This window comes from Myiozetetes cayanensis, unplaced genomic scaffold (assembly GCF_022539395.1).
Source record: "Myiozetetes cayanensis isolate MyiCay16 unplaced genomic scaffold, myiCay2020 scf21, whole genome shotgun sequence".
NCBI lineage: Eukaryota > Metazoa > Chordata > Aves > Passeriformes > Tyrannidae > Myiozetetes > Myiozetetes cayanensis.
Window position 1 is genome coordinate 1,179,189 of NW_026087423.1, and position 13,559 is coordinate 1,192,747.

Consider the following 13,559-nt stretch of genomic DNA (forward strand, 5'->3'; position numbering starts at 1 on the left):
CCAGCTTTCCAGCCCCTCTGCCCTCAACCTGGAGCATTCCATGGGGTTGTGGTGATCTAAGGTCAGGACTCAACACTTGGCATTGTTGACCCTCACACCACTGGCCTCGGCCCACGGATCCAGCCTGTCCAGATCCCTGTGCAGAGCCTTCCTGGCCTGGGTCAGCCAGAAGGAGCTGAAGTGTTGGCTGCAGCTCAGTGGTAGTGGTTGAGATGGAGCAAGCCATGCTGATCCCAGGGAACAGGGAAATCGGAGGGGCAGAGCATCCTGCCCACTGCAGGAGGGAACACAAACAAGCGCAGGAGGCATCGAGAGGAAACAGGAATCATTAAGAGCAGGAAACCCAAGCAAAGAGCTCCATCTCAGCAGCACTGCCAATTGTATTTCCCATGGCAGCAGCTCCTGGCATAGTTAACAGCAGCCAGCTATCCTGGGAAAATCAAGACTCCAAGGTAAAGAGGCAATTAGAAGAGCAAGGTGACAGAGAGCTGGCAGCCGGTGCCTCCAGACACAACCTCTCCAGCAGAGGGAAAACAGCTCACAGTGATGGAGGAACTCACAGGAGGAGGGGAAAGGGAATGCTTTTGTCCAAAGAGCTGGAAATAGCAGGACTGTTTCAGCCAGAGATGAGCTGGAGTCGAGGGCACAAGGACAACAATGACAGGGATTGTCCCGTCCTGCCACAGCCCAAGCAGAGGCACAAGCCAAGGCCACCTGGCCAGGAGCTTCTGGGAGGCCAGGGGGGGACAACAAGGGGATGATTCACAGAGCAGGGCAGGGAAGGTGGCAGATGCTTTGCAGTGTCACAGGCCCAAGTCAAAACAGCTTTTGCAAACAAACCCCTGACTTGGAAAAAGGACAAAAACCAGCCCAGATAAATCAAGTAACAAAAGTGACATTATCACTAGAGCAATTAAAGGGAAAGCTGAGGAAAAATTCATGGTGGTTATTTTTTAATGCCACTATTACGGCTGGATCCAGGACACTGAAGGAGAATCACTTGCTGGTTTGAGCTGACCCTTGGGTCTCACCCACCCAACTGCCCAACAACCCTGTGGTGGGGAGCACGGCTCCAGTGTTCCTCTCCAGAGCTGGATTTTCCCTTTCCACTCTGCTGCAGCAGAAACTCACCCCAGGACCAGGGCAGAAGGCACCAGCACCAACACAATCAACCCTCCTCCTTCCCCCGGCACCACTTGGACCTCCCACTCTCCTGCAGTCCAAAAAGCTGCCTTAATCACTCCCTGTTTGCCAAGAAGAGAACAATGGATTAAGGCAGGAAGAAAAACCAGACAACCCAAGCAGTCAAATCCTGTTATCCCAAATCCCAGACCCACACCACAGGGTGCTGGTTTCAAAGTGAAATCCTTCCCAGGACGGTTGAACGAGGCCAGCCCGAAGGCTCAGGCAATTCCATCTCTTCCCTGGCAAGCAAAGTGTAACTGGTATTTTGGAAACACGCATAATGGGACAGGGCACAGGCACTACTCCTCTGGGCACTGCTCCTTCACTTCCAGTGCTGTGCTGCCTAAGGACCTCCTGGGTCACGTTCTGTACGGAGAGTTAGAGCTTGTAACCCAAGGGATGAAATTTTGCCCAAACCTGTTGAGTCTCTCTGGATTTTCTGGCTCCCCACAGCAAGTGCCACGATTTAATTGGGTGTTGTACAAAGTATTAATTATTCCTGCTCCATTTAAACCTGTGACCTGATAATTTCCTCCTTCTTCTTGTTACAGGCACTTGTCCCCAACTTTTCATAGACTCAGTCACAGAATCATTCAGATTGGAAGAGACCTGTAAGTCCAGCCATCAAACCCCATCCCCCCACCATGTTCACACTGACCTGTGTCCCCAGTGCCACATCCACCTGTTTTTTGAACACATCCAGGGATGGGGACTCCACCACTGCCCTGGGCAGCTGTGCCAGTGCCTGAGCACCCTTTCCATGAAGAAATGTTCCCTTATATCCAACCTGAGCCTCCCCTGGCACACCCTGAGGCCGTTCCCTCTCCTCCTGTCCCTTGTTCCCTGGGAGCAGAGCCCGACCCTCCCCCCGGCTCCCCCCTCCTGTCAGGGAGTTGCAGAGCCAGAAGGTCCCCCCTGAGCCTCCTTTTCTCCAGGCTGAGCCCCCCCAGCTCCTCACCAACTTCCTCATCAGACTTGTACTCCAGCAATTTTCCTGCAGCACTGACCATCTTCCACACAGCACCTTCAGCTGTCGTTCTTCCAGATGGAAAATTTACTTTTCATCATCCCCATTCCCTTGGTGAAAGAGGCTTCATTTGTCTGGTTAATCTTCTGCCTGTTTGGGTTTTTTTGTTTGATTTTGGTTTTTTAAGTTCTGCTGAAAACCCTCTGAGCCAACATGGGGAGAGCCAGGGCCTCTCCAGGGACAAGATCACAGCTGCACATGGAGCAAACCCACATTTTATCATTTCCACTTTTCTAACCAATTCCCATTCTTTTTTGCTGCACTGACTTCAACCCCAGCCAAAGGAACCAGACACCTCTGAAGGCAGTTGGCAGGTGAGTTGGTCCTGGCACAGATACCATCACTGACTCATCCACTGAATTCCTGGATTTTAGTTCCATGAACTCCAAACCCACCTTCAGTCAGCCTGGAATCTGCTCCAGATCAGACAAGCACCTGAATCACAGCGTGGCCTTCACCCTCTCTCCTCCCAGGAACCGCTGAGCAGAGGGGCAAAGGAGTCACCAACTCCCTCCCCAAGCAGCCCAAGTCCACTTTAGGGACTTTTCCCAGTGTTTAAAATACCAGGGACAGATTCCTAGCCTCCTCTTGCACACTTTTCACAAGACCCCCTCATCACAGAGCCAAGAAAACAATCCTCATCTATTCACCACTCATATCATTCCTTATCTCACGATACTGCCCTAAAAAGGAAGGATAGTTTTATATATATTTTTATATTTTTTTCTTAAAGAATATCAACCAACCACAATCACCAAATACGGAGGGCAAGCACAGAAATCTGATTTTCAGGATAGAGAACAGCACAGGGTCACACCCAGCACTGATGAAAGCAGGTGATGGAGCTGGGAACCATGTGGGCAAATCAAGTTTACTATAACTTTACCAACACTTTGTAATCCCAACCAGAAACAGCAATGCCAGGTTTGGCTGAACAGGGGCTAAAGGTGAGCTGTCCAGTCAGGTCTGGGACCCTGCTGTCCTTCTGTGACACTACACATGTGTTCTACAGGAATTAAGCACACGTGGTAATTGAGCAGAGCTAAGCCAGCAGCTCAGCTCTGCTCTCACTTTCTTTCTGCCACTAATCCCCTGGGATCAACAGGCAGGTTTCTCCCCAGGAAGCAGGAAGAGGACAGCAAGCCCAGGCCACATCTCTCAGTACCAATGTCCCAGGTCACAGCTTGTTAACAAAATAGTCCCAGCTCTGCACTGGGCAGAGGGGAAACCAGAGCTCCTCCAGCTACACAGCACAGGGAACAGCAAAGTCTCCCATCTCATACCTTCTTTGGGGACAGGTTTTGCTGTTTCTTAAAAATAGACATGAAAATGAGACCTGTGAAATGGCCTCTCTGGGTACATGACTCCAGCCAGCAAGCAAGTTAAAAACACTTCCACAGACTCTCTTCACCCACCCCAAAATGGTCTCCCAGTAGTCAAGGTATGTGCAGAGTGACCCCAATTTGCCAGTCCGACACCCATCAAATCTCAGACACCCTGAAGGCCGTGAGGGAGCACTGATCCCTGCAGAAGCACAGCCTGTGAGAATCACTGATGCTCCTCCTTGTCAGCACAAACCCATGTGGTTCCTCACCACCCCCTGTGCCCACAGGAGCCCCTCTGGGCTCTGCAGAGCCACTCTGGAAAACAGCACAGGTTTGGGGGATCACTCAGGATAGGAAGAGCCAGTTCAGACAATTCCCCATGTGAGCAGAGACTTGGGAAGGACTTGGGAACATCTTCAGCAAATCCAGAGTCTCCTCCTATCACCTATGAACATCCACCCCAGGGCTCACCCAGCACTCACAGGGACACAACACTAGGAATTTTATTTTGATTCAAGCAAAATAGTGAAACCTAACACACAAACTCTTTACCTTAATTCAGAGATCTCTAACTGGGACAAAACACCATCAGCCAGGTGAACATTAAAGCATAAAGTAACATAGTGATCTCCTCAGCTCTACCTCCACAGCACAAGCACTCAGCACCTGCTCACAGAGTGTTTTATCCCCCCAAACCAGATCAGAAGAGCCTGAAACAAGAGGAGTGTCTGTGGTTTTGATCTCCCCTGAGCTCCCTGGGCTGGATGACAGCTGAGTCAGCACAGCCACACCAGCACTGTTGCTGCCCTGCCCTCAGCCCTGAGTGAGGAACTCAGCACGGCCAGAGCCTCAGGACAGCAAGTCTCTGCACTTGCTATTTTTGTGGGAAGAGACAAACCAAAATAACTGTGCCTGGCTCTGGGGCAGTGTGGCTGACAGGCTCCCACGGCCCCGGGCAGGGCTGGAGCTCCACGGTCACTCCACATGTCCCCAGCATCGCCTACGGCCCGAGGGGCAAAAGGGGAAGGTAAAGCCACACACCCACCTCTCCATGAGACCCTTTTCCACACACACCAGCCAGATAAAGGACTCACATCCCACTATGGATGTTCATGGACCAACAGCCTCCACAGCCAGCTCACTGGAGCCAGGACCAGTGTCACTCTCTGCCTGGATAAACAAGTGTGCCCAGTCACTTCCCCCTTCTCCTCGGTCAGCCGTGCTCTCCCCCTGCTTTTGCATATTCCAGAGCTGGAATTTTAAGGGACAGACAGTTCACAATACTTAGAATGAGCGAATCGCAGAATGGTTTGGGTTGGAAGGGACATTAAAGATCATCTTGTTCCCACCCCCTGCCATGCCCAGGGACACCTTCCACCAGCCCAGGTTGCTCCAAGCCCCGTCCAACCTGGCCTTGGACACTTCCAGGGATCCAGCGGCAGCTACAGCTTCTCTGGGCAACCTGGGCCAGGGCCTCCCCACCTTCACAGGGAAGAGTTTCTTCCCAGTCTCCCATCTAACCCTGCCCTCTGGCAGTGGGAAGCCATTCCCTGTGTCCTGTCCCTCCAGGCCCTTGTCTCAAGTCCTTCTTCAGCTCTCCTGGAACCCCTTTAGGCACTGGAAGGCTTTATGTAATAAAGTCCATGGATGCCAGTGCCCTGGCACACATCATGCTTCAACAATCCAGGGAAATGGTAAGTGACACATGAATCAACGTCTGCCTGCCCTTGTGTCACCACTCTCTGCCCAGAAGCCACATCAGCCCAGGGCTGGGGGTTTGCTCCCCTCCCATTCACACCGTCAGCACTCCGTGTTCTGCTGCTCCTCCAACCCATCCCACCCGTGCGCTGGGTCCCCCTCAGCGCTGTGGGTTCGCTGTGCACACAGCAGCACTTCCCACAGGGAAGCTGAGGGGTTTCCTGGAGCACTGAGCCAACCCCAAGCCTCCCCCAGGGTGGCTCTGAAAGCTGAGCTGCCCACTGTACACGCTGTACTCCGCAGGAACGTTCTCCGCAGTCGGTGGCACGGAGCAGCATCTGCAGGGGTCCCAAAGCCCACACCTGAGCCAGGACAGGGAGGTGTGATGGGCACTGAGCCAAAGTGACCCCAGGATCCACCACAAATCCCCCACCACAGCACTCCCCAGTCCTGCCTTCACACACCCCTTCTCTTCAATATTCGGGGAATTTTATGCAGGTGCATTTTCATTTTATGCAAAGCATTATAAAATCAGGTGTTCACTCCATCTTCTCTCTCCTGGAAGGTAAAATGATGAAATAAGAGGAAATGCTGATTTCCAGTATCCAATAAAAGATGTGAGAGTGGATTTATTTCAGGAGAGAGGAGACATCCACCTTTTTAATACATTCACAGAATCACAGAACCACAGAATGGATTGGGTTGAAAGGGACCTTAAAGACCATCCATTCCAACTCTCCTGTCTGGGTACCCTCTGAAGGGACACTTTCCACTAGACCAAGTTGCTCCAAGCCCCACCCAAGATTGAACATTCCAGAGATGGGGCAGTCATAGATGCTCTGGGCAACCTGTGCCAGGGCCTCACCACCCTCACAGGGAAGAATTCCTCCTCCATATCCCATCTAACCCTGCCAGTGGGAAGCCATTCCCACTTGTCCTGGCACTTCAGGTCCTTTTCCAAAGTCCCTTTCCAGCTCGCTTGAAGCAACTTTAGGTACTGGAAGGGGCTCTCAGGTCTCCCTGGAGCCTTCTCTTCTCCATTCCTGAGGTTTGTTTTCCACAACTTGAAGCCGTGCTGGTTTGTGGAAGAAAACCCAAGGTTAATCCCCAAAGAGTTATAAACACTGAACTATTTCTAAAATACTCTGTTTGTTAACCAACCCATTACCCAGCAGAGCAGTAACAATGTCACTCTGGGGAGGAGCTGTGAGACAGGCACAGGGCTCTGACAGTTTTACACAATGCAGCAGTGCCAAAGCTGCTCCAATAAACGCCACAACAAACACAGCAGCACAGCGTGGTGTGGAAGGGGGAGGAGGAGAGAAACACACAGAGCCAGCTCAACCAAATATACCCGTCATCTACCAAACTAAGCTATGGGAACACCACCCATGTCCTGCACGGGCCACTGCCCATGCATTTACAGCATTCCCTGTCCACGCACACCAGCAGAGTCTCCAGGAGAAAGGTACATCATCCTGCCTTCGAGGACAAGCTCATCACCATCATGAGTTCATTTTTACTGGCTGTCCACAACCTACAGCCATTACCACGGCTCTAAAGACCTCTCAGAGCTGCCCAACCAGCTGAGGAGTGGTGCCCACAGCACTGTGCCCAACCCTTTGTGTCCCTGGGAGACCATCAGCTCCGTTCCATCGTGTATGAAACCGGATCCGTGCAGGTTCTGCACAGCTGAGCAGGCACAGAGGAGCTGCTGGCAGGGGGTACTGAGAGGGAGGATCTGGGTGCCAGGGGGCACTGAGGAGGAGGATCTGGGTGCCAGGGGGTACTGAGAAGGCTCCCCTGCACACTGGCCCAGAGGTGCTCCCTACCTGACTGGTTGTTCCGCATGCGGATGGCCTTGGCCTTGGCCAGCTCCAGGGCCGTGACCCAGCGCTGCCGCTCCACCTCCGAGTTGGCCTTCAGGTGGTAGGTCCTGCCCCCGTTGGACAGCACGATGTTGCACGAGTCCTCCGTGTCGATGTGGGCCGTGGACAGGTTGATGGTCCCCCGACACGTGTGGGCCATCTCTGCCTGCGTCCTGCACGGGAACAGAGGGACAAGGAAGGGTCAGTGCCCCTGCACACAGCCCGTCCTCTCACCAAATAAGGGGTATTTCTTTAAGAAGGAGTCTCTGCAGCGCTGGGGCAAGATGTTGGAAAGTTCTTTTAACTTTAGCACAACAGTGTATGGTCACTATTTTCGTGGTTAATGGTTAGTTTTGTGCCACACAGTACTCAGTACAAATACCAGAGATTGTGTTGGCTCCCTACATCTGTGACTGGCAAGTCTTGTGCCAGCTAATGCTTATTTACTTATGCTAGTGACTACTATGTACTATGCTTCCTCATTTACTTATATTAGTGACTAATATGTACTAGGAGATGTCTTAGTTTTGAGAACATGGACAGTCAGAGTAAAGAACAATTAGAGAAGTGTATCACGACTTGACCAGATATCTGAGATAGTCTCAAGGAAGGAAGATTCAGTAGAATATCCCAGACCATAGAAGGAAATTTTGGGGAATGGGATGTTCCCAAACAACCACCAAAGACCCTCAAAAGACCCCTACCCATATCCAAATAAGTTCACATAAATAATTAGCATATATGTGCATATTCAGGAAATATAATGAATATGCAAAATAAATATGATGAATATGTACCAGTTTCATGAATATAACCTGGTCTGTTGGGTTGCTACTCATGCATACTTAGAGGAATAATGCCCATGCATCCTGCACTGCTAATAAAGTGATGTCTGCCTTTCTAACCAAGCAAATTCGTTGGAGAACTTATTTCCCAGCTTTCAGTGACAGTCCCCGAAACATTCAGTGACAGTCCCCAAAACATCACCAATGCACCCTCATCCAGCAAAGATCCATGGAGACATCCCACAGTTCCAAGGAGCTGGACAAGATCCTCAAACTGAGAAAACATGACAGGCTGAGAACAACTCCTTGTCCAGAGGCCAAAGCCCCCCAGCCCATACAAGAGAACAGCACATCCCTGCTCCACACCACAGCTCTGCTGGCCCCAGCCAAGGACAGGCTGGATCCAGGGACCGAGGCCACCGATGTGAAGGTGAACAAGGCCAAGTGTTGGGTCCTGCTCTTGGGTCACCACAACCCCATGGAATGCTCAAGGCTGAGGCAGAGGGGCTGGAAAGGTGCAAAAAGCCCTGGGGTGCTGGTGACAGTGGCTGGACACGAGCCCAGGTGTGCCCAGGGGGGCAGGAGGCCAATGGGCCCTGGGTGTGCCAGCCCTGGTGTGTCCCAGCCCCAGGGCAGTGCCCTCCCTGTGCTGCCACTGCTGGGGCACCTCCAGCCCTGGGGGCACTTCTGGGCCCCTCAGACAGGAGAGACACTGAGGGGCTGGAGCGTGTGCAGGGAAGGGAACGGAGCTGGGAAGGGGCTGGAGCAGCAGGAGCGGCTGAGGGAGCTGGGGGCTCAGCCTGGAGAAAAGGAGGCTCAGGGGGGACCTTCTGGCTCTGCAACTCCCTGACAGGAGAGGTGAGCCAGGGGGTGATCTGGCTCTGCTCCCAGATAAGAAGCATTAGGACAAGGGGAAACAGCCTTAAGTTATGCCAGGGTTGTTTCAGGTTGGATAACTCTTCACTCAGAGTGGTTAAGCACCGGAAGAGACTGCCCAGGGCAGTGGTGGAGTCACCATCCTTGGAAATGTTGACCACATGTGTAGATGTGGCACTTGGGGACATGGGTTAGTGGTGGCCTTGGCAGTGGTGGGTTAATGGTTGACCTCGACGATCTCAGAGGGCTTTTCCAACTTGAACGACTCTGTAATTCCATAAGAACATCACAGCACAGGAATCTGGAGTTCTCTTGAGGGAGGTTTTACTGGCAGAGTGCAGAGCTGCTCTCAGAAAGTGTCAGTGACTGAGTCCTTTATGGGATGGAGATGCAGTCCCTCCCAGGGAAGGATGGGCAGCGATCCAGAGATTCACTGCCAACCTTATTCCTGGGATTGCTTGTTATGTGTAGGAAGTCACTCAGGCTGAGCATGAAGTCAAACTCCCAAGCCCCCAATCCTAACTACAGTGTCCTGACCCGTTCAGCCCTCAAGTTGCTCAGCACGACAGATTTATCCCAGGGCCACATCTGAGCCCAACATGTGCACAGAAAATCCTTCTGGAGCTTCCTAAATATTTATGGCTTGTGTCTCTCAGCACCACAGGTTAAGTTTGGCACACGTGCACAGTGTGGTTACACTTGTTTGTAGGGGGTAAATTGGCCCCAAATAAATCAAGCCCCAATTTTCATTCCCCAGTCATCCCTTCACGCTGCAGCAGCTCCCAGGAGGGATCCCTTCCCACCTTGGCAGAGCTGCTAAAATGATTTTCTCTTCTCCACACAACAAAGGTCTCCAAGGTGACTGCACTAAATCAACCACAGTTGCATTGAACAGCCTCGCTCTCCCGCCCAAGGAAACTGGGATTTCGCTCCCTGAGCTCCCTTCCCAGGCCAATCTGCATGGGAAATCAATTCCCATCAATCAGCACCCACACACGAGGCAGGCACCTGACCCAGCCCAGCGCCAACAACCTCCCCTGTGAGCACAGAGGGAAAGCAGAGGTGCCCTTCAGAGCCCTCGTGGTCAGCAGGATCTGCTTATTCACCACTCGCAGCTCAGCCATTGCATAACGCGATCCCGGCAGATTTCCTGATTCCCCTTCCCGCTGTAATCCCAGCCCTGCGCTCATGGAGCACCTTCCAGCTTTGCGAGGGAGCAACCGACGGGATTCGCCTTCCGAGATACAAAATTAGAGCTGTGCAAGGGAGGCAGGAAGGGCACTGACAGCCTGGACACAGCAATGGGGAAAAAAACATCCCAAATACCACAGGAGGTCTAAAGCACCCACCCAGTTTGGGGAGAGCTCATGTCATGGGTCGACAGAACCCTCTTCCCAGCAGCAAGATCCCAAAGCTCCAGGACACGCTCCATGCAAGCCTTGAGCCATTAACCAAGGCACAGGGACACTGTCCAGCCCGGGCAGGCCAGGAGAAGGTCAGGAATCTGGGCACAATGTCACAGCTTATGCCCCAAATCATTCCTGTGGCAAGAACAGTGCTGCTTATGGCTGCGTTAAGGTCACCAGAGAGGAGAATCCCTGCTCTAAAAGCAGGAATATCCTTTACCACGATGCCAGCAGGCCCCTATTCCAGTTGTCAAACCTCCTCCAGATGCACAGGTCACAAGTCCTGCAAGGATTTTGCCCAAGCCATCAGATGATGCTGCTCTGAATACAACCCACCTTTGCTTTTTCTTATTTTGCCACAATAATAGATATTTCAGACTGGCATCACCATCACCCTCCCCATGCACAGCCCAGAACAGCTCTTGTATCCCAGGCACTCACAATGACAGATTTTGCAAATATCTTCAAATATCATGTTAAATATTATTTGCAGCATTTCTGCCTTTTCTTTTTTTTGACTGGAGAAGCTGCTTCAGCTCCTTAACTCCACAAATCTAAATTCAGCGAGCTTGACAAGACAATTTACAGCATCAGTTCCTTAAAAAGGCTTCAGTAAAGAACTCCTGGAGTCTAAATTTCAGCAACTCGTGTTCCACAGCCTGACAGAGCACTGCAGTGCCATAAAAGAGCAGCAAATCCTGATTTAAAGACCTGCTTCCCAGTTCTGAAGGGACACTTGAGCTCCAGGAGGCTGCTCAGTTTTAACAACTCTACCAAATCTCACCATATATAAATAATAAAAACTCCTCTGTAGGAGCTCACAAGGCACATTTATCAACAGAGCAAAATCTGCCAGCCCCACAGGTGTGGTTCTGGTGACATCCCAACAGCCAAAGATTGAGCTTTGGATGCTGGTAGGATGCTGCTCACACAGAATTTGTAACCATAACTGTGTGGCTCTGCTGGAAGTTAACAGGACACAGCAAGGAACAAACAGCCCCAGCTCACACTCACACCCAACACTTAGGGAAGCACCAGGATGCCAACGGGATTTCTCTGATTTCCTTTCTACTAGCAAGGCTCAGCACCACGCTGGGTAGTCTTGCCTCTCCTAAAATTTGACTTCTTTTCTCACAGCTCCAGTAGGTCAGGCAGAGGATGCCAGCAGGGACCCGAGCAACTCTGCCCAGCACAGCGGAATTCCAGCCTGAGCACCCATCAGGAGCTCAGGGAGTTCCCAGCAGCCCAACTCTGGGACCAGAGCATACACCTGCCACCCTGGCAGCTCAGCATCTGCCTCAGTTCAGCCAAGCAGAGCAGGTAGGACACATGTAGGGACCTTGCGAGGTTCCATCCTGGCTGAGAGCATCCAGCTTCTCGAGGGTGCCAGAAATGCGCCGGTGGTGAGGTGAAGGCCTCAAACTGGCTTATCCACCTACAACTCAGCAGGGAGCTACACAAACACTGACCTGAGGCTCTGCTCTGCTGGGAAGGCCGGTTTCCAGCATCACCCACATTGCTAAAGCAGAGAAATCCAAACACAGTTGTACCCAGAAAAATGGCCTCACGCTCTCATCCTACACATCTTGCCCCGTCCCTGGAAGTGTTCAGGTTGGACAGGGATCGGAGCAACCTGGTCTAGTGGAAGGTGTCCCTACCCATGGCAGGGGACGAAACAGGATGAGCTTTCAGGTCCTTTCCCCCCCAACCATTCCATGATTCTATGACAGACTCGCTGCTTCTTACACCACTGAGCTCTCCTGACTCAGACATTAAGATCCATTTTTCTGACCGTTTCTTTCATGGATTAAGTTGAAACCAATTTATTCATTTCATTTTCCTATCACACTGCAAAATATCGTAACATTAAGGGCTCTGCAGCCACAGAGAAATATTTATATCCACAGCATAACTGGGAAATGCCCTTTGCAGTCAGGTGCAGGGACTGCTGCAGGCAGAGGGAGGAACGGGAATCAAGGACGAGGAGCAAACCAGGCAGAACTGGACAATGCAGTACCTGGGCACAGACAGGAGACACCGACTGGATTCAGGCTCTGTCTGACCACAGCAACAGCAAAGCACCTTTTTTAGAATTCCATCACCATGGCCCTCAGGGGAATCAGGCTGAGCCTTTTCTTAATTAACAGAGACGGAAATTCCTCTCAGGGGATTTTGTTTCCTGGTCAAAAGGAGTGGGGGGCAGTAGAGAAGATAACTCAGCCCCAAGACCCCACAGCAGCGAGAAGGCCCTTTGTGCTCATCTCGCTCTTCCCACGGGACGTTATTCCACAACAAGACACAAGGATTTCCATGCACAATCCACAGTCTATCTGGATTAGGTCAAACTCTCCCATCCTTCAGTGACCCCAGCAGCACCGCCAGCACCCACTGGCATTCCCACGGGGACAGGAGCTGCATTCCCTGTTTCTCACTGCCAACAAAAGGCTGTTGTGCCACCAGCACATCCCTCGTGCCTTGGCACCACCTTCCAGTGCATCCATGTTCACATCTGGTGCTTGAATTCACTGTCACCCTCACCCCACCCCAATATTTGAACTATGAGATGCAGTGCAGCCTCTCAGCCGTCATAGGAACCCACTGCAAAGAGCTTCATGGCACATTTCCCAACAGACTGAGATTCTGCACGTCCTTTGTTCGGAGTAATTGGGGATATAAAGCCAGTGAAATCTCTGCAGTCCCTTTCAGGCGTGAGAAATCCCAAAAAGCACTTTAAAACTGGTTTTGTTTGAGCTCACAGGGGACGGAACATGGACACCAAACCCCTGGGGGTTATTACTCTCCCGGGTTCAAGGATAAAGGGTTTTTACGACGACACAATCCCAGAGCTGAAATGCCCAAGAGGAAGCAGGCACGTGGCTCTGGAGGTGTTTTCCCAGCGAGCGGGCTCCATGTTCAGCACAGCACAGCTGGTTCAGCAGGGCTCTCACAAACCACAAGCTCCACGTGACAAACAGCTCAGATTTTCTCCTTCCTTCCTCTTTTTGCCTTCCCCAAACCCACCGAAGCACAAACCAACCCCAAACCAGCACATGGCAAGTGCTGGAGTGAAACTGCTGTGAAAACACACGATTTAGTTCTATTTAAAGGTCGATTAATCTGCAACTGGCCACAGTCAGGATGGGCACAGATTAGGGAGGATCAGGTTTAAGGGAAAGCCTGCAATCCAGGCTGCAATTCCTCACCAGCCAGAGGGATGCAATCCAGGCTGCAATTCCTCACCAGCCAGAGGGATGCAATCCAGGCTGCAATCCCTCACCAGCCAGAGGGATGCAATCCAGGCTGCAATCCCTCACCAGCCAGGTACTCAGGTACACACCACCTCCACAAATCATGGGAATATTCCCCTCCAAGTCATCCAGCAGCTTCCC

At 51.8% G+C, this 13,559-nt stretch overlaps 1 protein-coding gene across 2 annotated transcripts in view; it reads right to left on the bottom strand.

Annotated features, from left to right (window-relative positions):
• OSBP2 (oxysterol binding protein 2) overlaps positions 1-13,559 on the bottom strand; it is a 102,059-nt gene that overhangs the window by 69,851 nt on the left and 18,649 nt on the right. For both annotated transcript variants that reach the window (XM_050318254.1, XM_050318253.1), the window contains one exon: positions 7,068-7,276. In XM_050318254.1, coding sequence (XP_050174211.1) covers positions 7,068-7,276 — 209 coding nt within the window. The remainder of the gene's footprint in view (positions 1-7,067; positions 7,277-13,559) is intronic.